The sequence below is a fragment of the Miniopterus natalensis genome, chromosome 11, assembly GCF_054644295.1.
Source record: "Miniopterus natalensis isolate mMinNat1 chromosome 11, mMinNat1.hap1, whole genome shotgun sequence".
Lineage (NCBI taxonomy): Eukaryota > Metazoa > Chordata > Mammalia > Chiroptera > Miniopteridae > Miniopterus > Miniopterus natalensis.
Genome location: NC_142091.1, coordinates 35,607,509 through 35,635,188, shown reverse-complemented (window position 1 = coordinate 35,635,188; position 27,680 = coordinate 35,607,509). Strand labels below are relative to the sequence as shown.

General features: G+C 50.9%; 1 protein-coding gene across 1 annotated transcript in view; it reads right to left on the bottom strand.

Annotated features, from left to right (window-relative positions):
- Window positions 1-6,794: 6,794 nt before the first annotated feature.
- TENM4 (teneurin transmembrane protein 4) overlaps window positions 6,795-27,680 on the bottom strand; it is a 660,554-nt gene continuing 639,668 nt past the window's right edge. Inside the window, 5 exon segments of the mRNA XM_087821630.1 lie at window positions 6,795-12,031; window positions 14,643-14,785; window positions 19,959-21,573; window positions 23,014-23,310; window positions 26,889-27,124. Coding sequence (XP_087677756.1) covers window positions 11,273-12,031; window positions 14,643-14,785; window positions 19,959-21,573; window positions 23,014-23,310; window positions 26,889-27,124 — 3,050 coding nt within the window. The 3' untranslated portion in view covers window positions 6,795-11,272.

Here is a 27,680-nt window from a genome sequence, read left to right as displayed (position 1 = left end):
CCTCCACTCCAGCTTCTCCTCTCCTGCTCTTCCTTTTAACTGAGGTTATCATTACTGATTGTTTGAAGAGGCCTTAGGTAAGTCTCCAAGCCCACGTGTCCTGAGTACTGCTTTGTCCATCTTCTTCAAACTCCAGGCTCAGCAGTGACCTTTGCAGTCATCATGTGGTGCTAGGGACAGTACATTTAGGATTGAGGGACCCTCCTCAGAGTGTCCCAAGACACAGAAGACACTGAGGCAGGGGAGGAAGGGACCTCCAGAACTCTGTCCCCTCTCTGATGTGTGTGTGTGTGTGTGTGTGTGTGTGTGTGTGTGTGTGGTGATCTGGGGAGCATCTTCCAAGAGTCATTGCTCAACTTTGGGGCTATTGTTCAGGTCAAAGGGATTCCTGTATGAAGGTTGTCTGAACCACACAAGTGCAGGGGCAGGGACAGGGACAGGGGATTATTATGGTTTTATATAATCTCGCTCTGTTTTTCTGCATGTTAGTCTGGAGAGATGGGAACATGTGATAGATGACCACTAGGTGGCGCCATCGAGGTAAATAAATCTTTAAGGTGAAAGCTCATCACCTGCCCAGCACACTAGAGTGGAAGAGCAGATAAACATGTATCTGGAGAAAATCAAACCCCTCATCTCAGTAAATCCCAGCCACCTGGTAATATGTGGGGTGGAAATGGAGACTGACACAGGAGAATGTACATGGGGCAGTAACACAAAAACTTGGGGGATGGGAAAGGAAAAGTTAAGCCTACTTGGCTGCCCTGTCCTTGCCTATAGGTCCAGTCCTGATTCCTGAAGTCCCTCCCCTGCCTTGCCCAGGAGAACTGCCAGGAGACCTGCCAGGATACCCGCAGGGGGCCCCGGTGCCTTGACTTCACTATGCCTTTCTTCGTTCCTTTCTCTTAAGTCAAGGTGCCACCTCCCTCTGGAAGCCTCCCTCATCCAGATGTAACTGTGACTGCCTGCTAGCTTCTCTGTGCCCAACTGTCCTCACACCTCATTCTTTCCCAGGTCTTTGCCACCTTAGTGAACTTAGGTATTTACCACTGAGTGGTGATTTCCTGGCTTGGTGTTGGCGGGGTTGGCTGGTTCTGTTCAGTACCACCAGCCCCCAATGATATATAAGAGATTTCTCACCCATAGCGCCCTTGGGCTTCCAGGGCTCACCCTCTGCTTTGGAGCCCTGAGAATGTGCTAGAAATGCTGCAAGTTTGTCCACACTGGGCAAGCAGTGTGGGGAGCACTGGCTATGTAACTTGTATAGGCCAGTGCAAAAGGAAAATACAGGACCCCTTGTTCAAAAACAACTCAGTTTTGACATGGAGACAGCAGAGCATTAAAGCAAGAGTGGGGCCCTTCCAACTCCAGGGCTGCATGCGCCACAAGGCAGCCCTGAGTTTGGAGTTGAGCAAAGTCTCGGTGGGCCTTGTGTCTGTTGAAGAGTCATTAGGCGACCCATTGGCTGCTTGAAAGGTGATTGGCCATCAGCAGACTTTTCAGTGTATGAAGCCCTTCAGATCAGAAATGTCCTTACTCCCCAATTTTAAGACACGAGAGAAATAACCTAGAACTTGGAGTGAAGCAAACCTGGATTCAAATTCTGATTCTAACAGCACAACTCATGAACATCTCCAGGTCTCCTCTGCAAATTAGGAGGTAATAAGACCTACCATGAGTATTTCTGTAGGTTCAAATGAGATTTCATGTAGAAAGTATTGGATCTCACTGAGCTCTCCCCACTGAGCAACACTGTTTACCCTCAGAAGCCTCTGATCAGGAGAGAACAGGCAGACATTGGGCCTAATGACTGGGCAGTGCTTGCTCAGTGAGGAGAGTCACCACGTGGTGAGGCCCCAGGGTGCTCCTCCTGACTGCTCCACGGTCTCTGGCAGCATCAGCCGAGTCAGGTGAGCAATGAAAGACAAAGCTAGGGAGGCCCTGGAGAAGATCTGAGACCACAGAATCACCATGAGGGAGATTCATTCATTCTCTATCCACCAAATGCGTATAAATGCTTCCTGTGCCAGGTGCCAAGGATACAGTGGTAAGCAAACCAGGTGGGGTCCTGCCCTGTGTGGGATTATGGTGTTCTGTTCTCTTGGATGCACCTGTCACTAGCCAACAGCCAGCCAGAGTTTACTAGGTGCCCACCATGAGGCAGGAAATAAGACCACAACAGGTGCTGTGAGACTCCACCACCCTCCTCGGATGGAAATGAATGAAAGCTGTGTTCTTTCATTCCCAACAGCCAGCACCTGCCAGTCTTTGTAGGTGGGCTGTCCTCAGGCTGCTGGAGCTCCCTTTGCCCAGTGCAGAGAGAGCCCGAAGTGACTGGGAAACAACATCCCAGGAACAGTCCTTAACTGATGATTGACAGGTACTGAGGTGTAAATACTTCAGCCCAGCTGGGAACAACTCTCAGGTGTGACTTAGATTGTTGCCACAACTCCCCTACTGGGCTGAGTCAGGGTTTGTTCTCCTGGGACGTTGCTTGATCTTAAGCCCTTGGTGGCCCACTTTCCTTTCTTGTCCCTCACCTTCATTTACCTTCCTGCTTTTCTGGGGACCAAGTCCTAATTACTTACTTTCAGACAAACCCTTCCTTGTTTAGGGTCTACTCATGGGGACTCCCCAACTCGAGACAGAAAGAAGGAAAAAGAAGGTAGCGATGGTTCCCGGTCCTCATGTCACCATAAACAGTGATGCAATGTGTCAGGAGTAAGTCATGATGAAAATGAAATACAGCTTTGCAAAATAATTCCTTTTTGTATAAATTACCCCTGTAATAGGCTCACTCTCCCTCCCTTGTGTGCTGATATGCTTTTAGAGTGGGAAAAAGAGCACATTTCTGCTAGCTCGTGTATGCACGTAACCCACACCTTGATTATCCCAAACCTAGATATACCCATGGGGGTGGCTGTTGCATGTCAAAATCTACTGTTGTGTGATTTGCTGTGTTCAAAAAGTTGTTTTGCTGTGTGTTTTGCCATGCTAGATCGGATCCCTGGGAATTTGGGGCTTTATACCTGCCTAGACCAGGTTCATGGAACAGGGCTTGGAGGCCCAGACTCCCCCAGGCCCATGCGAACAGCACACCTTCCTCCCACCAGGAATGTCTTTCACTCTCATCTAACCCCTCTCACTAAACCCGCCTCTCCCGGGAAATGTTCTCAGATTCCATTCTCTCTCCGCTCAGCCCACCCTGAGCCCCTCTTCTTTGGCACTGTAGAAAGTGGCTTTTGTTGGAACCACTTTCTTAGCACACGGCCCACTTCCACCTTCCCCTCGAGCTAGCTGGGTGCCTAGCTGAAATCACAGGCTGATCAGGCCAGGAGCACATTAGTAGCCCCAGCCATGGCAGGAGGTGGGAGCTGGGGCTGTCCTGTTGCTGCTGAATATGGCTGTGGGCTTCAGTCCTCCAGAGCTTGGTCTTCCTACAACCAAACCCATGTCAGTAAGGTATGGATGCAGGGTACCTGCCCAGCCCAGCTGTCTGTGCCCAGCACCTCCCCTCAGGGTCTGGACCTGACCCTTACACATGGATGGGGGACCTATAGTGCCTGGGGCACCTGGCTGCCTTGCTGTGCTTCTGCTACAAAACTGGCAACACCCTGTTCCCTAGATTGAATGAAGCTTATGGTGCCTCTTGATTCCAGAGACTAGGCCTCTGGCCACTTCTCCCATGGCAAACCTGGAAGGTGTCTGCTCCTTTACCAGACTTCAGAGTTCTAGCAATCTTGGAGCTGAGGCCTCAGAGCACGTGCTCCTTGGTATCAGAGTCTGTTTTCCAAATCTTTCTAGACCCTCTGATTGAGGGGTGATGTGTACAAGCAAAGGGTCCTGTTTTACATCTTTAGGTCCTCTAAGGCTGCTTGGGTTACACGCGTGAAGTGCTTACTAAAAGTTTGATTAATTGCAATTCCTCCTCTAGACCTCCTGTAGGGCCATTCATTCGGTTAATCATCCATTCTCTTCCCATCCATTTACCTGCCCACCCGCTTAGTCCTATAATAAGCATCTGTATCTGAAATAACGACTCCACTTCCTCTGTTCCCACCTCTCAGGCTGGGGAAGGGATTTTTACCCTAAGGACTTAGTCCCGGGAGAGTGGAGTGGGCATGTTTTTAAGGCTGCAGAGAGGATGACAAAGAAAAGGCCCAAGTGCTCTGCACACTACGTCAGGGACTTACTCCCCGGTGGGCACGAGTGAGCTTGCAGATTACAGGGGAGGGAGGAAAATGCTTCTATTTTGCCCGAGGCGCTGAGGACTCTACTGCTCCTAAGAACTGATATTTGTCCTTGCAGGTGTGTGTCTCTACAAGTAATCTTTGTATTACTGAAAGATAAGGATGTATTTGCAGTCCCTATTGCCCCTGAATCTTTGAAAGGAGACTGGCCTCGGGGTGGGGTGACTGAAGCCCGCCCTGGGCTATTCCAGACCCACGGATGAATTCCGGCTTGCGAATTACTTGCTGATTGCCTGCCCACCCTCTGTAGGGATGGAGTTTCCCCCATGGAGAGCTTTTTAGGGTGGGGTTGGAAGGAGAGATACCCACAGTGAGGCCAGCTTGAGGACTGGGAACAGGCCAGGGAGGGATGATCCCAAATGGAAAGCCTGCGAGGTTTAACTCCTAGATACTCCTCCCCCAGGGTCTAGATGCTCCTAAGGTGGAAAAGGGTTATTAGTACTCACTTTTAAAGTCAGTTTCCTCACATGCTGTGTGTGGTATTCTCCAAGGCTGCCAGGGGCTCAGGAGAGCAAGAATCACCAGTGTAAGATTGAGGCCGGGCTGCAGAGCACAGGGAGGGCCAGAGTATCTGGGGAGGAGATGCCTCTGTTCTCCACTCTCTTCCCTTCTCAAGGCCCGTGGCAGGTGCAACAGATTTGCCAGGAAGCCAGGAGAGGGAGGTGCAACACCCAGTTCAGAGGAGAGGTGGCTCCATTCAGAGACAGGAGACAACCGCCCTCTTTCCCAAATACACCAGACAGAGTGGACCCCTAAGGCAAACTTAGGGTGACCCATAGTCGAGCACCTGCTTTGGGCACTGGGGACCCACAGAGATTATAGTCATAGTCTCAAGCTCTCACCCAAAATAACCCAGTCTTGCAAAGGGCCTGCACATGGCAGGTGCTCAGCGAGTGCTTCGGAGAGAGGGCTTCAGCTGGGCTCGAAGGAGCCACGTGCGCGGTGGGGCACGCGTGTGGATGTCCGTGGGTATGGTGGGGCGGGGCGCATTCCCTGTGCAGCTGACTGTAGTGTAGTGGGGAAGGCGGGGGGAGTGGCAGAGGAGGACCTGAAGCACCCACTCTACTGGCAGGTTTCATTGACTAACGGCATCTAAGGTCCGGGAATAGATAGCTTACTCTGTACCAAAGGTAAAGGGTAGTGCAGTTAACAGCGCTTCTCAGAGCCTGAGGGGGCATCAGTGTCACCTGGAAACATGTTGGAAATGCAAACCATGGGGCTCCATCACAGACCCACTGATCCACAGACTCCGGGTGTGGGCTCAGCAATCTGTTTTGATGAGCCCTCAGGTAAATCTGATGCAGGCCCAATTTGAGAACCACTGGTGTAGTGGAAAGGGGGAGGTGGGTGAGCTGGGGAGGAAGGTGTGAGGTGGAAAACTTATGTGGGTGAAGACCTGCTGTGCACTGAGTAATGTGTGACACGACTTACCCTCTCATCAGGTGATCTGAGCAGTAACAGGGAGGTTATGCACCATTACAGCCTCATTATAGACGGAAGACCCAGGCCTCAGGGGGTTACATGACTTGCTTAAGATCACACAGTAAATGCTAGAGCCAAGTTCTGCACCCACTTTGGTCTGGCTCCAAAAGCAGGTTTTTCCTCCCACTGCAGGTGCCTCCTGGCACCACAAGAGTGAAGGTCTGGGCAGTGGTGCCTGGAGAGAGCTCACAGTTGCCTGGTGAAGAGCTCAAGGCTGTTGGGGGAGAGTTCACAGTTGCCTGGTAGAATGGGGCCCGAAGCTGGAAGGTCCTTCCCAGAGGGCCTGGTGGTGGGCCAGTGCTGAGGCGAACGGGAGAACAGTGAACCTTCTGCTCTTACTCCTGTCCTCAATTATTGAATTTTCATAAGGTCTGCCATTCACACCAGGGAGCTGAGCTTAGCAAATGTACTTTCCTAAGTGACCAGCTGTCATCTGGGAATTCTAGAACTGAGAGGTTAAACGTGAGGTTAAGTGAGAAAAGCAGAGTGAAAAATGACCTGTATGCTGTGATTATATATATATATATATATGTAAATGATACATTAAGAACAAAGAGGGGAAAAAATAAGAACAATTGTAAACGAATTTTCTTCCTTTCTCTTTTGCCAAGTTGTGTTGTGTGATTATAATAATTTGTATCATGAATATGCACTCATTTTTAAAAGTTGTCCACACCCCATGTGGACCACTGTGGCACCGTGGACAACTCGTGGACAGCTCTGTGCCCAGTGGCAGAGCACAGGCTCTCTCTTCAGGGCGGTATCCACCCGGCTGTCCCACCCCCTGGAGTCTGTCCCTGAGGCCTTTAAGGGCAGTAACTGGGATGTTGCCTGGGGGAGTGGTGGGACATAGCTGATGTCAAAAGTACTTTGACATCCTTGAGGTTAAGCCCCAGGGTCTGTGTCCTCTGGAATGCCTCTCCATGATAGCTGCCATCTGGAGGGATTAAGGGGGATGTTGGGGCCAAGGACCAATGTCCTGCAGGTTATCCTGAGAAGAGCAGCATCTAGAAGGGCTGCCTCAGGCAGCCCCTATTCTCCAAACAAAGGCCACTCAACACCTTTAAACACAAAATATTCTTTTATTTGTCAACGAAGGCTACACGGGATCACTTCTGGTTTTGTTTTTTATGCCTTTTTTTTTCTAGAAGGTATCTACATCTGCATTTATTTACAGCCTTGTCGGTATTTACACAGTCAGGAATACAGTGTTAGAAACACAAAGGTGTTGAGAAAAAAACTTCTCAAAATGAGTTCCAGACTTCAGGAAAACTAGTTCTGCATGGTAAGGCCAGAGTCTCCAGTGTTGGTCATCCAGAGGCCGCTCGGGAGAGTCCTTCTGCCCAAGCTGCGGGTTCAGAAGTCTTCGGGAACAGGCAGGCTTAGAAAAGTGGGGTTCTGGGGTTGGATGAATCCTGGGCCGCCGGGCACCGCTAGACTTCTGTGACCCAGCTTCTGACAGGATGACTGAGCTGCCCAGGGGTTGGTTCTCTGTTGGCAGTTTGCCCTCAGAATCAATCACATTTTCTTGGGACCCAGGGGTGGCCCAGTAGCATGCTTTTGGCATTCCAGAGAGGGTAAGAAACCCAACGGTGGCCCCACCTAGGCCTCCCCCCACTCTGATCTCCACATTCATGATGAAACCTAAGAGCTCACCGCTGTCTGGGGCGGTCGTGTACACGAGGCTGGTTTTTGAGAATGTAAAAAGGTTACAGAGGATAGAGTTTCTATCACCTGAGCAATGAGTCTTTAAAATGAGTTTGCTGTTTTTTCAAGGTTAAATGAAAGGGCCTTGAACTCCGGAGTCCTTTCTCTGAATCTCCTCCTCTCCAATAAAATATAGATGAGTGTATAAACCTAGCAGGGAATTATGAGCCTTGAATGAGGGCTGTTAGTCCTAATGAGGATCCCAGGGGGGGACAGGGTTCTTTCTGGGACCCCTCAGGAGGCGAGCTCCACCTCGGGACCAGAAGCCATGACCTGGGGGTAGTGGCTGCTGTGAGGAATGGAGAAGAGATCTGACTTTGAGCACCCGAAGCTCAAACCCCAAAGCAGGGGACCCCTCTGGGGCTGCGCAAGCTCCCTCCTCGGAGGAAAAAAAATAGGGCTGCAGGTGTGAAACTGGGTTCTAAGATTTCACACGGAGAGCCTTGCCTCTGCATAATGGAAACTCCTGCCCTCTATACAGGTGGCACTTAAACGTCAGAGCTGAAAAGGTCCTTACTTTTTTAAAACAAATCCGATTCCTTGTTATGTGTCTATAAAATCACTGCCGGGTTTTACTCGCCTTCCTTGCCAGCCGGCACCTTCAGCTCCCAGCCCCGCCCCCTCCCGAGTGTTTAAAAGCACACCTCCCGGTTACTGTCAGCCTCGGGTCGGTTTCCTAGGGACTGTTCCAGACCCTGCCCTCCAGGGCTGTGTCCGCAGGGCGGATTAAACGGAAATCTCATCCGATGAAAAACAGGGTTGGTTCATCGCTAAGCTATTTCAGGTGATGGCAGAGGGCTGAGGATGAGGGGCTGGTGGCAGCTGTGGAGGGCAGGGGAGAACGCTTCCAAAACAAACCTCTTTCTAGGGTCAGAAGCTGACATCCTGCAGAATCAAGAGCCTGGGCCAGTGAAGGAGGGCTGGTTGCTCCAGGGAGTGGATTTGATGCCTCGAGGCCCCGGAACGGGCACAGGGACCTCTGGCTTATGCCTTCAGCTTCACTCCTGCCGCGAGATTGGGATTGCTGGTCTCAGCAGGAGGGCAGACTGAGAGGCGAGGCACAGAGTCACCTGCCAACCTGAATGGAAACCGACTCCAAAGCAGCCAACAAAACCGGGGCCAGAAGCACGTCTCCCATAGCAACAGCACCGATGCAAAACCGAGGTGCGCGATGTTGCCTGCTCCACACCTGAGATCCTCTCCCTAACGCTTGGGGATGCTCCAGCCTCTCCCTGCACAGAAGCTGGGCCTCCTTGGTGGTATACAGCCCAGGAGAAATATAACAGCAATCATTTAAAGAAAAGGAATGCTCAATAATTCTGTTTTTGATCTTTAAAAGTCCACACTATTACTTTGGTGGTGGTGGTGGAGGGCCAGAGGTCGGGGAGGTGCAGGGAGGTGACTCCCTTGGCCCTCCTGCCGTCTCTGGGCTCCGAGTGGACGTCCCCAGTAGGTCTTGACTGATGTCGGGCAGCCAGGATGGAAATGATCAACTAGACCTATTGAAGGAGAGCTTTGCCCAAGGGCCCCTATGTCAAGAGTACATTTTGAGAGGCATAAGTCTATTTTGGATAAAAAGCTGTGTTCTTCAGGCCAAGCTGTTTTTCATCCCCCCAAGAAGGATCCGGCTGGATGGGAGCCCACCACCACCTCCTGCTGCGTACGGTGGACCCAAGGAGCCCTGCGTCGGACTCTGCAGAGTTCTGGACCCAGAGGCACTAGGAGACCAGGGGACAAACAGGCCAAGGTGCCCTGTCGCAGCAGCGTGACTTTTTTTTGGAAACAGGAAGAGCACTTATCGAAACACATCCTCTAATCCCAGTGGGATGACATAAGGCGAAAGCTTCTCTCCCGAGAAGCTGTGGGTGCCTCCCTCTGCCAGGCAGAGCCCGGGCTCTACGCCGCTCCGATTCGCGTGCAGTGAGAGACCTTCTTGGTTTCATTAACTTGTGTAATATTCTGAAGACTCTGTGAGTAAGGCTATAAGGGTGCCATGAGCTTATCAGTCCAACAAGGTTGCCACGGGGAATAGCTCGGACTCAGAATTCATTTTCCACACTTAATGTAAATGTAACCCATAACAGTCCCATTTTCTACGAAGCCCAGCTCCAAAGGAAGCATGTGGCTTCCCCTCCTGGTCTCCCAGAGCCTCCTGTGAGTGGTGATGACGGTGGTGATTAGGCAGACAAGCCAGGAACCAGAAGCTCCTAGCTCCTGCCTCCCCCCCTCCCTCCCTCCCCTCCATGCTCCCTCTGGCCTGGCTGGCTGCTGTCTCTCCCTGGGCCTGCCCTCCAGAAATGGGTTGTACCCACTCCTGAGAGGGCTTGAGTCTCCTCCTAATGACGTCAGGCATAGGTCTCCATAGGGACAACTGTAGCCTGGTCTCCAGGATCTCGGGCACCAGCCTCAGGAATGGCCTCCACTCCTGGCCGGGTTGCATGACATCGCCAGGCCGCCCCAAGGTATCTCTTTTCCTTCTTTCTTTTCACTCTTTCTTCCGAACCTTGGCTGGGCTCCTCTCAAGGGGAAGCTGTTTAAGGATCGTTTCACAGGAGGAGTTTCTCGAACGCCCCTCCTGCTGCATTCGGTTCTGCACTTAACCCACAGGTGGAAGGCGGAGGAGCCGTCGGAGCAGGTTAGAAGGAAGCGTGGCTCGTGCCTTCCTCTCTTTGGCTGACTTTTTCTTAAACATCTTTCCGGAACCGAAGGCCACCGAGCACCTCTCTCCACACCCCGGTTTCTCAGTGGTGGCAGCTGAGCAGCGGAGGGGAGATACCCAAAGTCGTGGGGAGAGGGCTTCACCCAGGAAGGCAGGCTGGTACCCTTGCCACCACTGCCATCTTTTAGCCGTGGGTGGCCCTCCCCTCCCTGGACACGGTGCCCACACTGAGGGCTTGCTGTGCTGTGCTGGTTCTCACATCTGACCTTGGGAGACAGGAGGAGGTGAGTAAGGAACATCATGGGAGGACGGGCCAGCCACAGTCGTCCTGGGTGCCTCTGCCTCCTGGGGAGGACCAGGCTCTTAGCCTCAGGACGTTATGTCACCAGACTGGGGGAAAGGACCTGGGAGAAACTTTCTCCATCCCAGCACGGGGGTGGCACCAACAACTACACAGGATTTGCAAAAGGGGCAGGGGGTTTCATTTAGCATCAAAATATAAAGCTTGAACAGGAGTTTGAAGGGGCTTGAAAGAGGTGCTGAATGACGTAACGAAATTCCCCGGAGAGAGATGAAGCCATCCGTAGTCCTCCGGAGGCACGGAACACAGTGAATAAAAAGCCGTCGCTCGTCTGCGGGAGCTTAGCCGGGGATCCTCGGGTCCGGCAGACCCTCCTTCCAGGCCCCCTTAGACGTTTTGTACGGCTTGTTACCTGCACCCCTCACTCCTGCCGGACCCCCGCTGAGGAAAGGGTTGCACATGAGACAAGTTAGCACAGACATTCGTGTCTCACATCACACTGGGTACCAAGGGACAGACAAGGACACCCCCCAGGAGATGCGTCTCAGAGAGGAGAAATGTGCCCCAAACAACAAGGAAAAATCCTCAGGGAAAAGGGAACAAAAGACAATAAAGTTTTCATTGTGATCACACTACAGAAAAAAAATACCTTCTGTTCTTTGCAAAAAATGTGTGAAGGCCAATTTTGTGTTTTTCTTTTCTTAAAAAAAAGATGTTGCATGAGTTAATGCAACCAGTATCTTTTTTTTTGTTTTGTTTCTTTTCTGCACTTGTTAAAAAAGGATTTTCTTTTTAAAAGTACAACACAGTCAGCTGTGCGGCCACAAAAGAGTAGCTGTCTTTGGCAAGAAGTCCAGGCCGTGGCCCTCCCTGTCACCTTCGGCCCATCTCGCTCTGTCTCATGAAGTGGATGTTGTTGGCGCTGTCTGACAGTTCTGGGTACTGCTCCACGGAGATCACGAAGAAGCCGTCGTAGCCCTGGACCCGCCCCGTGTTCAGCGCCTGCTGCCTCTCCCCCTCCGTCCAGGCCCGCAGGCCCTCCTCCCCTTCCCGGAGCCGCTGCTGCTCGCGGGCCCAGGCCTGGCGCACGGCCCTCTGCCGGGCCAGCTCCAGCACCCGCGCCTTCTCCTCGTCCAGCGTCGTCCCGTAGCGGGTGTTCAAGCACAGCGGCCCGTACTGCAGCTGGATGTCTGTGTAGCGTCTAGTCCTGCCATTGAGCATCGTGTTGATCTGGGACACGGTGACGTTGACCCCATTCTCCAGGGTTCGCTGCCCCCCACTGAGGCCCAGGATGGTCAGGTCGCCTTCCGAGGGCCCCGGTTTCACAAAGTAGTGGGTGTCCATCCCGTCAATGGTGAAGTGCAGGTTCTCCAGGTAGTGGGCATTGTTCAAGATGGCGGCAACCCTCCGCCCGTCCTCGTTGGCCACGCTGATGATATCGGTGGTCACTCGGCCGTCCTTCAGTGCAAACTTGACCCCCTTGCCAAAGACTGAGCCATAGGATGCAAACTTCTTTGTCTTTGGGGCCTGCTGGCAGCTGGTGATTGTTGAGCCATAGAGCTGGTCAAAACGTTCTAGGGTGACGAAGGCCTTGAGCTGCTTTTGTACTTCACACTGCACCCCAAGGATAGACTGATGGGGTGGGGAGAGAAAAAGAGAGTGAGGCAAAGGAAAAATCCCTAGGGCCTGGAAAATCAGATTACACAGCTAAGTCAAATCTACACATATTTATTAAGCTGCAGCATGTGGCTCTACTCCTGATCATAGGACATCCAGCCATCCTCTATCCATCCATTCACCCATCCTTCCACTCAGAAACTGTTCAGGGGGTATCTTTGTGCCGGGTCCTTTCCTGGGCACTGGAGATACAACAATGAACCAGACACTATCCTACTCTTGAAAAACTCATCACCTAGTGGGAAAGACAGATGTGACAACAAATAACTGATGGCGTAAGAGCAGTAATGGCTGTAAGCTAACATTTCCTGGTCACATTCATTGTCTCATTTCATCTCCACAATAACTTTATATAACTGGTGCTGTTACTATCCTGATTTTACATCTAAGAGAACTGAGAAGGCTCAAAGAGGTTGTAACCGGCCCACCGAGTATTCAAGCCAACACTCAAACACAGGCCTGTCTGATTGTAGAGGCTCATTTTCGAGGAAGGGCTCCAGAGTGTCGAGGAGCAAACAAGGCTCAGGGTATCTCAGCCTGAAGGTGGAGGAGTGAGGTGGAGAAGGTGGGGTTCAAGGATAAGCTCGTCTGAGCTGGGACTAGAAGGATGAGGGGTGGTATTAGATGGAGGAATGGTAAAAAAATGCATTCTTGGCAAGAAGGCTTAGTAAGCTGACAAGCAGTGATTTATATAAACCCTCTTACTCTGCTTTATTGCTCTCTGCTGGGTTTATAAATGATTTTCAGGGAGTTCCTCTACCCCACAGGGCTTCCTGGGGGATCCTCAGGTGTCCCTGCTCTTGGTTGCTTTGGGGGACACTTTGGGCCCTATCTTCTTGGCTTACTACCTACTTGTCCCTCCTGTGGCTCGGGGAGCTCGTCAGAGCAGCAGGCCCCGGGGCCTTATCAGCAGCTCAGGGAAATGGCTTTAGAAACAGGCCCATCGGCTTCTCACTGAAATTAAGTCCTCTTTATAATTAATAGAACCCTGTCTGTGAACAATTATTTCCTAGAGTTTCACGAAAGCTGGAGTGCTCAACAACAAAGATCTCCGATGCCTGCCAAGGGCGGAAATCAATAATTCATTGACAGGCGAGGTTGGCAAACAGGCTGTCGGAGCTGGGGCTCTGCGCAGTGGAGAAGGCAACCTGGTGGTGGCGGAAGAGCCGAGCTGCTGGAATCGGTCCCGGGAACAGGCCGTGCTGGGGGCCTGTGGGCAGCTGGGAGGGACAGTGGGGACTGGGGAGGCGCAGGGGGCAGGCCTAGAGCAGCGGAGGGCAGGCATAGGGCAGCAGGGGGCAGCAGAGAGCCGATGGGCTTGGCGCCAGACAGACTTGGGCTCTTATCACCTTCTGCCCCTCTTGTAGCTGAGTGACCTCGGGCAAGTTTCTCTCTGAACCCTGGTTGCCTCACTGAAAATGGGGGGGGGGGGGGGGGAGAATGCTTAAAATTCGTGGGGTTGTTCACTTCTTTCAACCATTTCTTCATTCAACCGAAGTTTTCCATGCACCCATTGCATGGGCTAGGCGCTTTGCTGGGTACCAAATAAGACCCAGTACTTGGCCTCACAGGGCTCGCAGTCTAGTGGAGATACAGGAAAGAAAACAGGAATTACAATTCAGTGTGGTGAGTGCTGTGAAAGAGGAAACTGTAGGGTGTCCCCAGAGCAGAGGGGTGCAGAGTCTAGGGGGAGGAGACTGCGGCCTGAGACCCGATGGAATCAGGAAGGAGAAAGAAGTACCGGTGAGTGAGTTCCCGCCCACCAGCAGTATGCCATCTGGCAGCCCTGCTTTCCTCCTCAGCGTGGACCAGGGCCCTCCTGAGGCCTGGCTTCTGCCTGATGCGTTCCTGCTTTCACTGGCTGCAGCAAGGGGCCTGGAAGAGCCAGCACCCAGTACAGGCATTATGGATGGGGTGGCGCAGGAGGGGTGAAGGGCAAATGGATGCCTGGAGGGAGGGGGTGCGTAAAACTGTTTCGAAGGACCCCTCAGCTGTATAACTCTTTGAGTGTTTGAAACTGAGTCATAAAAGAAGGACAAGAGAAAGTAACATTTTTTGAGCATCTTCAGACAGATCTGGGTTGGAATCCCAGCTCCACCCCTTCCCTGCTGTGTGGCTCTGGAAAGCCTCAGGCATAAAGTCTGTAGAATGAGAGCAATAATGCCGGGGATAACTGAGAGCTAACTTAAGTAGAGTACCTCACGCAAGGCCAGGTGCAGTGAGGCGCTCGGAAAATGTCACATTTGTGCTTTAGAACACACTCTCCCTCCTTGCACGTTTGTTCTGGGTGGTGACAAAGGCTCATTGTTTTCGAGGAACTCCAAACTCAGTGTAACACACAAAACTCCTTAATACAGCTCATGAGGGTCTGTGTGCTGTTAAAGCAGGGCCCACAGTGGCCCACCTGTGGTCGGGTTCCTACGTGTTTGCTGAACAGTTTCTGGAAGGCACTGTGGATGCACCACGTCTGTTTCTATCAGTGGCCCAAACCTTCCTGAAAAGCTGGTAGGACCCACTCCTGGAATGTCTGAATGGCCAGGGGTGGGCAGCCATGTGCATGGGTTACCTTGCTGTTGTCCCACTCCTGAGTTTTCATCTGTGTGTGGACGAGCTCGTAGGATGGTTCCATGGCATCCGTGTCTGGCTTTGGATAGCCAGGAATCACATTGTGAAGCTGGAATCCAAAGGTGAGCAGCCAGCTGTTGACATCTGGGCGGAGAGAAGCAGAAATATCCCCATGGAGTAAGCAGACCTCAGATGTGACCCATCCCAGTGAAGCAGCCTAGAGCTGGGCTGCAGGTGCAGCGAGGATGTGGAGCGCTGCTAGTGGAAGACTCAACTTTGGAAACTGGCTTCATGGTATTCATGATAAACATACCCTTGGGAACTAGAGTCCCCATCCTAGCTATAAATCTAAAAGAGATGTAACTTAAGTAGAACCTAGGGTTTTAGACTCCCCTTTCCACTGTCACTCCAATCCCCGGGACCTTCAAGCTTCATACACCCAGAGGCAGCTGTTGATGGGTGAAGACTCCTCCACAGCCAACCCAAACATCATAGGAAACACCTGAAGAGGACCACCACTTCCAAAGGAAAGATGCATATGAATGACTTTCAAAGAGAAAATTCACTTAAGAAACAAACTCCCCATCTTCCTCCAACACTCTTTGCAGATTAGAGCCTCAGGGCCAAAGTGCCACAGGGCACGGAGATGGCCTGTACCAAAGACCAAAGAGATTTCCCCCTCCCCCACGATCCTGTCTTATTTACCCTGACAGCCTAAGAAGTCACTTAACCTCCTTGTGCCTTCCTTATAGTGGGCTTGAGGATCTAGCCCCACAGGCACAGAGTTTGATTTAAAACATTCTTTGGGGATTACTAGTTATAAAATATTAGGTATAGGGACAGGCAGAATTTTGCCATGAGCATTTGGCTCATTAAAGAACAGAATCAGAAAGCCAAGACATAAGGAAAAGAGAGTGGAAGGCGTGCAATCAGCTACTTGGCCCACTGTTGCTGAGTGCCTTTTATGTGCCTAGTACTGTGCCATACAGACCCTCCCTTTGCACACTCAGGACTCTGAAGGGGAGATGGGACATGGGCATGTAGAACTCTGACACACACAAAAAGATGAGGAGAGGTTGGAAGTCTTTCAGTTGGCCAGTCTGACATGTCTTATGAAGAAGGTGGTATTTAAGCCAAACACTGAAAATGTGCAAACCCTGTCAGGCTTTGATGGAGATGAAGGGGGCACTTCAGGAAGACTGGTGTACAAGGCAAGGCCTGGCGAGGGGAGGCTAGTGAGGGAGTGTTCAGGTAACCATACCCCAGGGAGAGAGCCAGAAAGGAAAATTGTGGTTGGAGCAGGAAGAGCCTGGGATGGCAGGTAGGAGGTGATTTGGGGCCTATAGGAGAGAGTATTCGAGCATCGCTCGAGAAGGGGCAGCTGAAGATGATAAAGCAATTGCTGGCCAGAGACTTGGAATCCCAAGTCTGGGGAGGCAGGACTTGAAGCTAAGCCCCAAAGCCAGCAACTCCGGGCTGTGGGCACCAGGCTTACTCTTAGCTTCTTCCAAAGGAGACAGATCCCTGGTCAGGGAGGTCCTGTTGAGGGTCCGGGCCTTGGTGGAATTGCCTTTCCCTACCACCCACTGAGTTCATCCCAATGATGGGAGTGTTCTTAGGGGATCAACAACTGCATCCCTCTCGCCACTGCATCCCACGCTGCCTTCCCATTCAAGAACCATGTTTGTCTTTTTTTTTTTTTTGGATGTCCCAGAGCCCCTCTCTGGGTTGTGAAACCTGGAGGCGCTGAGGTGGAGGGGTGGTAGAAAGGAAAGGAAAGATTGGAAACCAAGGTTCTACTTCTAGGAAGATCTTATAAGGGAAAGAACATGGTGAGGCAAGACAAAATCCAGGTTCAAACTCTGGCCCCTAACTTGCAAACTGTGTGAACTTGGGACTCGTTTCCATAACCATTCTGAGGCTGAGTTTCCTTACCTACAAGTTGATGACAGAAATGGTTTTCATTAAGTCATGAAGAGGAAAATTAACAGTGTTACCAATTGGGGGCAGCCATCAGACAACAGGGACTGTTGTTTGTTACATAAATGTATTTTAAAGCGTTCAGCTTCTTTTCTGTGTTTTCTCAAACCCATGCCTCCACCTCCCTGGACCTCTATTTCCCCGTTTGTAACATGAGGCGCTTGGACCAGCTCTTCTCCAAATTCCCTTTCCTCACTGAGTTTCTAAGAATCTCTGATTCTATGAATCTTGGCAGATGGTTCTTTGGGAAATTAAAACAAACAGAATGAAGGGGGGTTGGGGGAAGAACCCTACTAAGCCATTTTGCCTGAGGCTGAGAACACGCATCTGAATTGGCAGTTGCAAAGGAAATCTTCTGTCAGGAATACTGCAAAGTCCCAGGAAACCAGGGATCTGAAAAGAGGGCTGAGCCTTAATTCTAAGTGATGGAAGGTGGGAAACTTTTTCATTATGCCTTTAGGAAAAATGCTGAAAATTGTTTTTATTCGTTGGTTTGTTTTTCATTTGTTTGTTTTTACAACTGGCTTTTCTGAAGAGTTGAGAATTTTACTCTTTCTTATTACGGCATCAGACATAGACACATCCCTCAAGTTAAAAAGCTCATCTCTACTCATCCACCGCAGACGGCAGGGTGGCCACCTGGGGTGGCGATCCCCATCTCACAGGCTCAAGTGAGGGGTAAGTGCAATAGTGTACATGATGCATCTGTGGTGGACATCTTTTGGTCTTCCTAGCGCCCCATTCTGCCAGCTCACTCCTTCTTTTTGGGGTCTTCATGTAGTTTTAGGGAAGCTGACCTCAACTAAGAGCTCAGTAATGGAGCATGTGACCTTGGCTAAGCCAGTCAGTGCATTCCAGCTCCCCAGCCATAGTGACTGGCTCAGGGGTTGTCGGGTGACCTAAGCCTATGCAATTGGAGTAGATCTCAGAACCCCTGAAGAAATTGTTGGAAAAAAGATGCTCTTTTTATTATTGTTGTTGCTGGATGTGAATGAGGTTGCATGTAGCCCATTAGAAGCTAAAAGGTAAGGTTTAGTGAGAATTTGTAGTATTCTGGATTTTAGTAGTAAGACGCTTTTTTTTTGCAGCATTTATTTTTCAGCTACAGTAACCTGCCAAGACAGCTCAGAGGAAACTCACTGGAGGGTGAGGCAGGGGGTGTGATTAATGCAGACAGATGTAATGGAAACATCCTTCCAATCTGTGAAGCTTTTCCAGGGCTGGCAGCAGTGGGGCATGGTGAGTGCCGTGAAACCCTGTGGGGATACTCCTGCGCCCAAGGGAGTATCCATCACACCTGCCCACCATGTGTTCTCTTCTTCCCCACTCCTGGGACTCTTGCCATGACCACCTGGATTCTCTCACCCTGATCACCTGGATTCTCTCACCATGACCACCTGGATTCTTCCCTAAAAGAGGAAGCCTCCAACTGCTGACAGCAGAAACAGGGTCCAGACTGAGCCACTGAGTTTAGGGGCCAGGAAGCCCTGCCACTAAGGGGCAATCGTGTGAGCTGTACTCATTGCCCTCTCTATGCTCTCTTTTACATATTATTATTTTATTGATTTTAGAGAGAGAGGAAGGAAGGGGGAGGGAGGGAGAGAGAGTGAGAGAGCGAGAGAGAGAGAAACATTGGTGAGAGAGAGATACATAGATACATCAATTGGTTGCCTCCCCAATGTGCCCCAGTGGGGGAATAGAACCTGCAACCTAGGTATGTTCTCTGGCTGGGAGTTGAACCGGGAATTCAAACATCAGTTTGCTGTTCCACTTATTTATGCATTCATTGGTTGATTCTTGTATATGCCCTGACTGGGGACAGAACCTTCAACCTTGGTGTACTGGGACCATGCTTTAACCAACTGAGCTACCCAGCGAGGGCTCTCTACACTTGTATGTGCAGCTCCCTCTCCCTGGATTGCCCTTCTCTCCAGTACCTGATGGATGCCCACTCATAAATGGGCCTCCAATATGAGCTGCTCCCTGGGCAGAGCCAGCCGTGCCTCCTGTGTTTCAACGGCCATCAGTGAAACCCTTCATCATGGCCCCTCAAACTGGAGAGCAGTTGTCTGTCTCCCCTCCAGCAGTGTGCATTTCTGGAGAGCAGGATCATCTTTCTATCCCTAGTGCCTAAAACAGTGGCTGCACAGAGGAGGCACTTGTTGAATGAATGCAACTACCTTAAAATAGGGGGTAAGAGGTGTGTCACAGGACAAAAGAGGTGGCAACTACTAGGTTTACAAGTTGGGATATGCCACAAACTCTGTTCTAAAAGTGCTGGCTTTAGCCAGACCTGAATCCCCATAGCCACTCTGACACTGAGGTCTTCTGTGGCTGGGAGTAGTTGCTTGCTGGGAGGCTTGAGGCTGCTGAAGACATGTCTGGCCGGTGTGACCTATGGGACACTTTATACTCAAGGTGGTTTCACAGCAGTGGAAAGAAAAGCCTACTTTTGAAATCAGAAGGTGGAGGAAAGGGAACCAACAGGAGCCATGCACTGTGCAGGACAGGTTCTAAAACGCATCCATTTCACCCTTGCAACCATCCTACTGTCTGTCCTTTACTCCTTTTGTCCCTCTTTTCTTACCTTCTTTGGATTGAATATTTTTTTAGTTTTAATTTTATCGCCACTATTGACTGATTTGCTATGCCTTTGTTTTAATTTTTAGTAGTTGTTCTAGGATTTAAAATGTGCATATTTAACTTATTGTAGTCATGGTAGGTATTCTAACTTCAATTTACAAATCAGGAATTCAGGGAAGTTAAGTAAATTTTTCCACTGTGATAGCTTAGAAATGGTGGACCCCTTTACTCAGTTCTGTCTGTCTCCAAAGTCTAAATTTTCCATTACTTCAACCCAAATAAGAGAATGTTTTTTTAAAAAGCCATATTTCTTAGGGACTCATAGCCAGGCTGATTTCTGGGTCAGAAACTCCCAAGGTGCATTCTAAGGAATGCATCCAGTGAGATATTAGGGTTTCATGGTGAAAAACAGGGTTTTATGGTCAAATAAATTAAAGAAATAGTGGGTAAATATGTTAAACAGTTCTCTTTACTACAGGACTTCTCAGAGCCTTGCATAAGCTGAAATGTATTATGAAAACTTAAGCATGGTGGCCTTCCTGTCAAATTGATGTGACGCCAGAAACAATTTTTCCAGACCATTTCTCTGAACTAGTGTTTCTTCAAATATACTTTGGAAAATGCTGCTCTAAGAGAAAGTCAATGTTTCCCATTACCCGCTAGCAGCTTTCTCAAGGATGACTGTCCTGTCAATGACCAGAGCAACAGGGAGACATGACCAGTTTCTGCCCTCTGAATGAGCCCCGATCCTCACCTGTCATGAAGCACTTGATGTCCTGAGAGTTGCTGATGGGGTTGTTGTTTTTAAACATATAGAGATTAAAAGGCATGATGTTGCTGCTACTAATGTGCTTCCACAGCTCATGGTCTGGGCTAGTCCAGCGACCAGCCAGCACATCGTAATCCCGTCGGCCCATGTGGACAAGCTTGGTCAGTGGATCGTAGAGGCCACCGTGGTAGCCGATGATGATCTGGAAGTTGGGGTTGGTGTCCATGTAGATCTCCCCATAGGCCGTGTATAGGATCTGCTTGATCATTAAGCCTGTTCCACTGAAGACAGCAAGAGGCGTCCCGATGTTGTCACAAGCTATATAAAACTCATCGCCGCTGCTCAGCTCCATGGCGAAGAGGTGTCCTTGCAGGTCGTAGTAGAGGGATGTGATCTCAGAGCTGGAGTGGTTGTAGAGGTGCGTGACCTTGGTGGGGTTGGTCAGATCCGCATAGAAGAACTGCAGGTGGTGGCCGTGGCTGCTCCTGCTGGACACCCGCCGCCCCAGGCCGTCGTAGCGGTACCTGACACTCCAGCCACCAGCCCGGTTGTAGGCCTTGACGAGCAGGCCAGCTGAGCTGTACTCGAAGACATCACCGCCCCGCTGCCTCAGGAAGCCGTCGTCGTCCATCCTGTACTGCACGTCGCCTAGTCTGGTGATGCGGTCACGGAGGTCGTACCTGAGCGGGGTGAGCCGCGCGCTGTTCCCGGGACTCAGTAAGTGCAGGTTCCCGTTGAGGTCATAGCTGTATCGCCAGAGTGGCTTGTCGTTGATAGAGACCGTCTGCAGCTGGCCGTCGGCGTCATACTCGTAGGCGTAGCGGGTGGTGTTGGCATAGGGTCCCACCTTGAGCTCCTTCTTCACCACCCGCCCCATGTTATCGTACTGGACGGTCATCCAGTACATGAGCGAGCGGAAAATCTCGTACTGCACCTCCTTCATCCGCCCGTACGCATCGAAGTGCTTGGTGTGCGTCATGACCGCGGTGGTGATGATCTGGTTGATGTCGTAGTAGATGACGCCGAACTTCCCGAACTGCTCCGTCTTGCCTGACACGTCGTCGTATCGATAGAGATCGATGGGCAGTGGGGTCTCGTTGATCACGGCCTGCATGCTGGTCACCCGGAAGCTGTTGTCGTAGTTGTAGTCGAAGCGGGCATTGACCATGCCTTCCTCGGTGAAGCGGAAGATCTGGCGGTCGATCAGGGGCCCGATCTGGCGGTAGCGGATGGTGCAGGTGAAGCCCTCGTTCTGCAGGTTGATGGTCTTTAGCATGCCCGCTGTCTCGTCGTAGGTGAAGCTCACCTTGGTGGTGTCGTACAGCACCTCGGCCAGCTTCGACAGCTTGCCATACTTGTATATCACCCTGCGGCCGGTGCCCAAGTAGGAGGTGTGGAGGAGGTGCCCGTCCTCCGTGAAGTCCTGGATGACTGAGGCATTGCCCTCAGGGGGCTGGTAGATGTTCCTGTAGTAGCCCACCGAGCGAATGGTCTCTAATGTCTGCCGGGCCACGTTGGGCATTGTCACGGAAGAGAGGCGGTCGTTCTTATCAAACTCAAAGATATATTGCCTCTGGCTGTGGAGGAGCAGCACCATGGACTGGAGGGAAAGGAAAACCAAGAGGTGAGAGCTGGGCAGTGGGGAGGGAGGGGAGGCCTGGGTGCCCAAGGCTTAAGGAGAGGAATGAAAGGCCAAGGAAACTGGTGGTTCTCCTAAGTTATGTCCAAACCAGATATTTCCAACCAATGGGCCATAAGATTCTGCAACGGGGTACAGATGTGCTCAGATAAGGACTGCTCTTATTCCTTGGCCTGGCAGGGCCTGGGGCCCCAGAGCACTCAGGCTATTTTCCTCCTTATGGTGAGCAGCCTTGTCTGTCTGCCCCTTTGTGTGGTACAAAAAAGATGACTTTAATGTGTGACGGGGTGGGAGGAAGGTTGGGAGCGCTGGCCTAAAGTATTTGCAGTATCTTCTCTCCTGGCTTCCTTGCTCCAGATTTCTTCTAAAATCAATCGTCCCACTCAAGCAAGACCGATTTTCCTAAAATACAGTCTGACAATGTCTATGGACTAATAAACAACTTCTGTTGACTCCCTCTGGCCCACAGGATAAAGATCATGCCTGAAAAAGGCATTTAGGGCTTTGCACAACTGTTTATATAGTAACAGGCCATATGGGAATGGGGAAACCTGGCTTCTAACACCACTCATTGTGTGGCCCTGGGCAAGTTCTTCCCCTCTCTGGCCTTGGCCAGTATGCTGGATGACCTTCAAGGTCTCTCTTAGCGCTACCACAGAACATTGCTCTCGGACATGCTCACCCAGCACAGAGCAGTGGAGACTGACCACAGATCAAGCAGAGCCTGGGATCTGGAGGGGTGACCAGGAGTAGGAAACAAAGTAAGGATCTGGGCACCAGAACTGGGACATGAAATACAGACTCTATTTCAGGAATAAGTCAGCAGATAACAGCCCAGAGGGGATCTAGGTACCAAAGCTACAATTTTCTCCTGTTTGGGACCAACTTTTGATTTCAGGCCCTTTCTGATTCCTCACCCCTGGGATGAAATGAATCCTGACCGGAAGGGGATTTCCCAAGGCCACACCCAGAACTTGAAGCTCAGGGTTAAGGCCTTCCTGCCTAAGTACCCTCCTTAGGCCTCTGCTTTGTTCTCTGTGACCAATGGCCTCATGTGCCCTAGACCTGGGAGCAGACCTGCATCTGTTTCAGGACCCTGAATCTTGTTCCATAAGTCAAGGTAGTGTTTGATCCTGCTCTCAGCGCCAGTCTATCAGGTGCAACTTTCACATTCTCCTGCCCCGGGGCCCCCACCTGCCATGCCACCACCATGATCCATCTGGATGCCTCTTGGGACCCCCTTGCCCTCTGTTGCAGATTTTCCTGAACATTTCCTTTTGGAGACCACATGGGTCAGACCTATCCTATCAAGGTCAGCAGCCTGGGCGTGGCCATAGGTGGAGCCACAGTGACAGGCCTTCTACACGGCAAGGGCAGTGATGGAAAGAGGCAGACACCTGCCTTCTCTAAGTACGTGTAGCTCCATGTCTTCCCGTCAGCAAAGATCCTGGATGTGATGCGACCGTCCTGGTCGTATTCCATTCTCTCAGACATGATGCCCCTCTGGATGCCTGCAATGTGGCCCCTCAGGGAGTATGTCACGTTGACGCCGTTCAGCCTGCTGCTGGGTGACCAGAGGCTGGGCCGCCCCGCCTGGTCATACAGGATTCGGAGGGTGAACTTGCGGTGGTCATCATAGATCTTCTCCGTGCGTGTCACGCGGTCAAAGTCCAGAGACAGGAGGTTCCTGTTGTGAACCTGGAGAAGGGGTAGGAGGAAGGACAAAGTTAATCTGGATATTGAGAACTTGGGTCTGAGAAGCTCCTGAGTAGAGGAGGCAGCATGGGCTGTGGATGTCAACCAGGGTTTGGGTCCTGCCTCTGTCACTTGTCAGCTCTGTGAAGTTTCCTCTTCTGTAAAATGGGAATAATAATGCCAATTACATAGGGCCACTGTGAGGATAAGGGTGATGCAGATGATGGGAAAGCAGTAGCTGTTACTGAAGATGATTCACACAATTTCCTAACGTGATTCTTCTAATGAAGACAAAAGGCAGATCCTTCTCATCGCCCTCCTAAAAAGGGAGAGGCCCCCTGGGCCCAGCAAATCAATGGCTGATCCCACTAATTATGTGCCAGCCACCATGCTAGGGCTCGACACCCAGGAGACAAAAGCTCAGGGATGTGAAGGACATGCTCCAGATCTCCTGGCTGGTGAGTGACTGAGTCTGGGTTTGACACTCACCACTGCCATGTGCCAACACAGCCCAGTGGTCTTCTAAGAGAGTCTACCACTTCTTGGGGCTTTGGACTTCCCTTCCCTGCTGGGATCTCTCCTGCCCTCTCTCACCACAATTAGGACTTCTTGGTGGTCGCCCCAGTCAGCTCCCCAGGCTGCTTCTTCTTCCTGGAGACCCTGGGGGGGGGGGGGCAGCGTGTGTTTGAACCTGGGCTGGTTTCTCTGGCTGTGGGCCACCTGGGGACACAGTCCTAGCTTTGGAATGTTTGCTCCCGCCTCCGGGATCAGGAGCCCCGTGTATGATCTCCACCTGGGCTACTGGGTCAGCACAAGACTCGATTTCCTTTCAGAGTCAGAAATACAGGGCTCCCCCAGGGGTAGCAAGAAGTCAGGGCTTTTCGTATGTTAACAAACAAATATGCTTCAGAGGCCTGTTTCTATATTTGGTACCTGTGACCCCTGAAACACTGCTGGGTACTCTGAAGCTAAAATGCTGATTTCCTCTAATTGGTGTCTGGGTACATTTGGGCACATTTTCTCACTCTCCCATTAGTCACTGGTTAAATGTGACACACAGTAAGGAAGACCCAAGAAGAACACAGACAAGGTGCATTAAATGATGCAAAACAGTACACGTGGACGGAGGTAATGAAAGGCCCTCTGGGGCCCTGTGTGGTAAAACAGGGCTCAGGTCTAAAAATTAAGGCCAGGATTCCAGCCTCATCTGTGACCAGCTCTTCTGTGTGACTCTGAGCAAGTGCCTGTCCCTCTCTGAGTCTCAGTTTCTCTCCCTGTAAAACAAAGGGCTGCTGAGAGGATAGAGGAAACCTAAGTAAATTACCTAGTGGAGTGCTGGGCACACAGAAGGTACTGAATTAATGATTGTGATAATGTCCACTAAACGACAACAAATGACCATGGTCATTCTCAGGGGAAGTACAGACGTGTGTCTCCCCCTTCTCCCCTAACAGACTCTAACGCCTAGGAGATAAAGATTTATAATGATGATGCTGAGATGGCTTTGGCTGCGAATGGCCTGGTTATAATAAGGTTGCCTTCCCAGGGGTAATCAAACACAATTGAAGAAGCAAAAACAGCATGGCAGACAATTCCCATGAAAACCCGAGGTGCTGGAGGCCGAAGCTGTGTTCTTTGCCGAGAGCACAAAGGAAGATGCAAGGTCTGCACCACCCCCAACGATGGAGCCCTTTTTACAGCATCATTTGGAAGGTCCCCTGGGGCTCCCCCAAGGTGCTACCACCCAGCCAGCTGCACCCCCCCCATACCCTGGAGGACCCCTAGTGAAGGGGAGCTATACCTCTGTGGCAAAATTAATAAAATTGAATTAAGCAGCTCACTGGGGAACTGCCTAATGCTTCCTGTGCTCGGCAGTAGTGGCAATGAGATTATTTTACATCTTTCTTTATTAAAAAAGTTCCCAGTCGTATAAAAAATGAGCTCCATTACGGGGAGGCGCACGGCTAACGTTCTAATTCCACATGCTGCCACTGTGGGTGGCCATTTATACTGGGAGGACGCGGAGATGAGGCCACCTCACCGAAGCGCCGTTAATCTCGGGCTGGGAGAGGGACCACTTCAAGCCTGGGAAACTTTTGGTCCAGTTCACAAGGCAGAGAGGGAATCCTAACAGCACTAATTGCTGCCGCTTATTGAGCGCCTGGGGTCTCCCAGCACCTGGCTAGGTATATAGCAAATATATTATCTGGTTTCTGCAGGAGAATCGAAGGCTCGGAGGAGCTGCTCGCGGCTGCACAGGCCCAGGGCAAGCTTCCCGCTTAGCAAGCTGCCCCCAACGTGCACGAGGAGCTGCTGGGGAATTCAGACGGGCTCGGCGGGGCCCCAGAGGCAGAGAGGCCTTCCTTAGGGAATGCGGGGAAGGCTGTTTCCCACATCAGACAGTTGCTGGAGTTCTTGGCTGTCGAGAGAAGACAGGAAGCCTGGCTTTCTGGCTCTCGTGGTGTGATGCTGGATAAGTCACTTAATGCTTCTATATCTGTTGTGAGAATTTAACTATGAGCAGGGTGCCCATTCTCGAGTCCTTACCACCACCTCGCTATGTGAGTCCGGGAAAAGCCCTTTTCTCTCTGGAACTCAGGCGCCCCGTGTGTGAAATGGGGGCTTATAAATGTACTTTCTTTGCTGGAGGCCAGAGGGCAAGACAGCCCCAGCTGCGTGGCACGGGGATACTTCTGTGGTTTTTAGGGGTTAGGAACACGTGGCTCAGCTCGGCATGCCTCCACGGAGCGCCTGTGGTCTCCGGGGTACTGTGCTGGAGCCGGGGCTATTCCTGCGCTTTCACTCACGCATTCACCTTCCTTTCTAACGCTGGAGGGGACAGAAGATGGGCAATCAGGCACTGGGGCAGAAGCAACGCTAGGGAAACGTGGTGGGGGGCAGAGAAAGGGCTGGCTCAGGGGCAGCCCCTGAAAAACACTCTGAGATGCCAGGCCATGGATGCCAGCCCACTGGCGGGGACAGCTATGGCGAGGGTCATTTTGTTCATTTAGAAAGGATACTTACCTGAAAAAGGGGGAGACTATGGCTTAGGTTCCAAACAGCTAAGCCGAATTTTCGGACATATTAGTAATAATAATAACAATAACAGTAATAAGAATAGCAATTACAGCAACAACACAGGCAGGTATTACTGACCACTTATTATGGGCCAGGCTCTGTCTGGGGCACTTCATAGATTTTTTCTAATCTTTGTAGCAACTTGTGAAATTGGTTTTATCGTGTTCCCTCTACAGGTAATGAAATCAAGGCTTTGAGAGATAAGGGATTTGCGCGGATTCACTCTGGGAATGACCAAAGCGGGAAATCCAACTCAGGCCCAACTAACACCAGAGCTGGTGATCTTGTCACAGGTGACAACTGAAAAGATGTACGAGACTCTTATTACAGGAGTTGCCTGCTTTACTTTCCCCTTTTTGTGGATGAGGAAACGGAGGGCCCAGGAAAACTTTCTCCCCCAGGGACAGTTTCAAGAACAGAACCCACTGGTCCGGATTCCTCCCCATCCCTTCCCCGCAGGACTCAGCCTCCAGAGGCAGGGACCTGCTGGGGGTCCTGCTCACCCGCAGCCGGCGCCCGAAGACCGTGACCTGGCCCCGAGCCTGCTCCTTGCGCTGGCGCCACTCCACCAGGTTGAGGCCGTTGTCGATGGGCAGTGTGACGTTCCTCTTGCCCACGGTGGGGTTCACGGTGCCCGCCAGCAGGTGCGGCTCCGTCTGCAGTGCCACCTCCATGCCGTTGGCCAGCAGCAGCCGCAGGGAGCCGTCTGCCCCGATGTAGTAGCTGTTGCGGACCTGGTCTGCGGGAGCGGAAGGACAGACTTTGTTCAGAAGGCACAAGGATGGAGGGAGGCAGAGGTGTGGTTTTCAAATGTGTGTATTTTTCTGACTATAGAAACGAAACATTATTCTTGAAAAAAACTAGGGAAATATATGGAGATCAGCCATAATCTCAATAGACCCCCCAAAACCATGTAAATATGATGGATATTCCTAGATTTTAGGATATTTCTTCATGTAGTCAGAGTATAAAATGTTGCTTATAGAGGTTTTTCACTGATAATTATGTTATATTGTTGAATGTTTTTCATGAAGGGTTTTATTAATGAATGCACAGTATTTCGTTGTATAGAAATACTATAATTTATTCAACCAACCCTCAAAATAGATTTCTGATTGTCGCCAGTTTTCATAATTACATGTAACACTGCAAATAAATGTATTTTAAACATCATGCTAAGTGAAAGAAGTCAGACACAAAAGGCCTCATATTGTGTGAGTCCATTTATATGAAATGTCCAGAACAGGCCAATTCATAGAGATAGAAAGTAGATTAGCGCAGAGAAGGGAGAATGG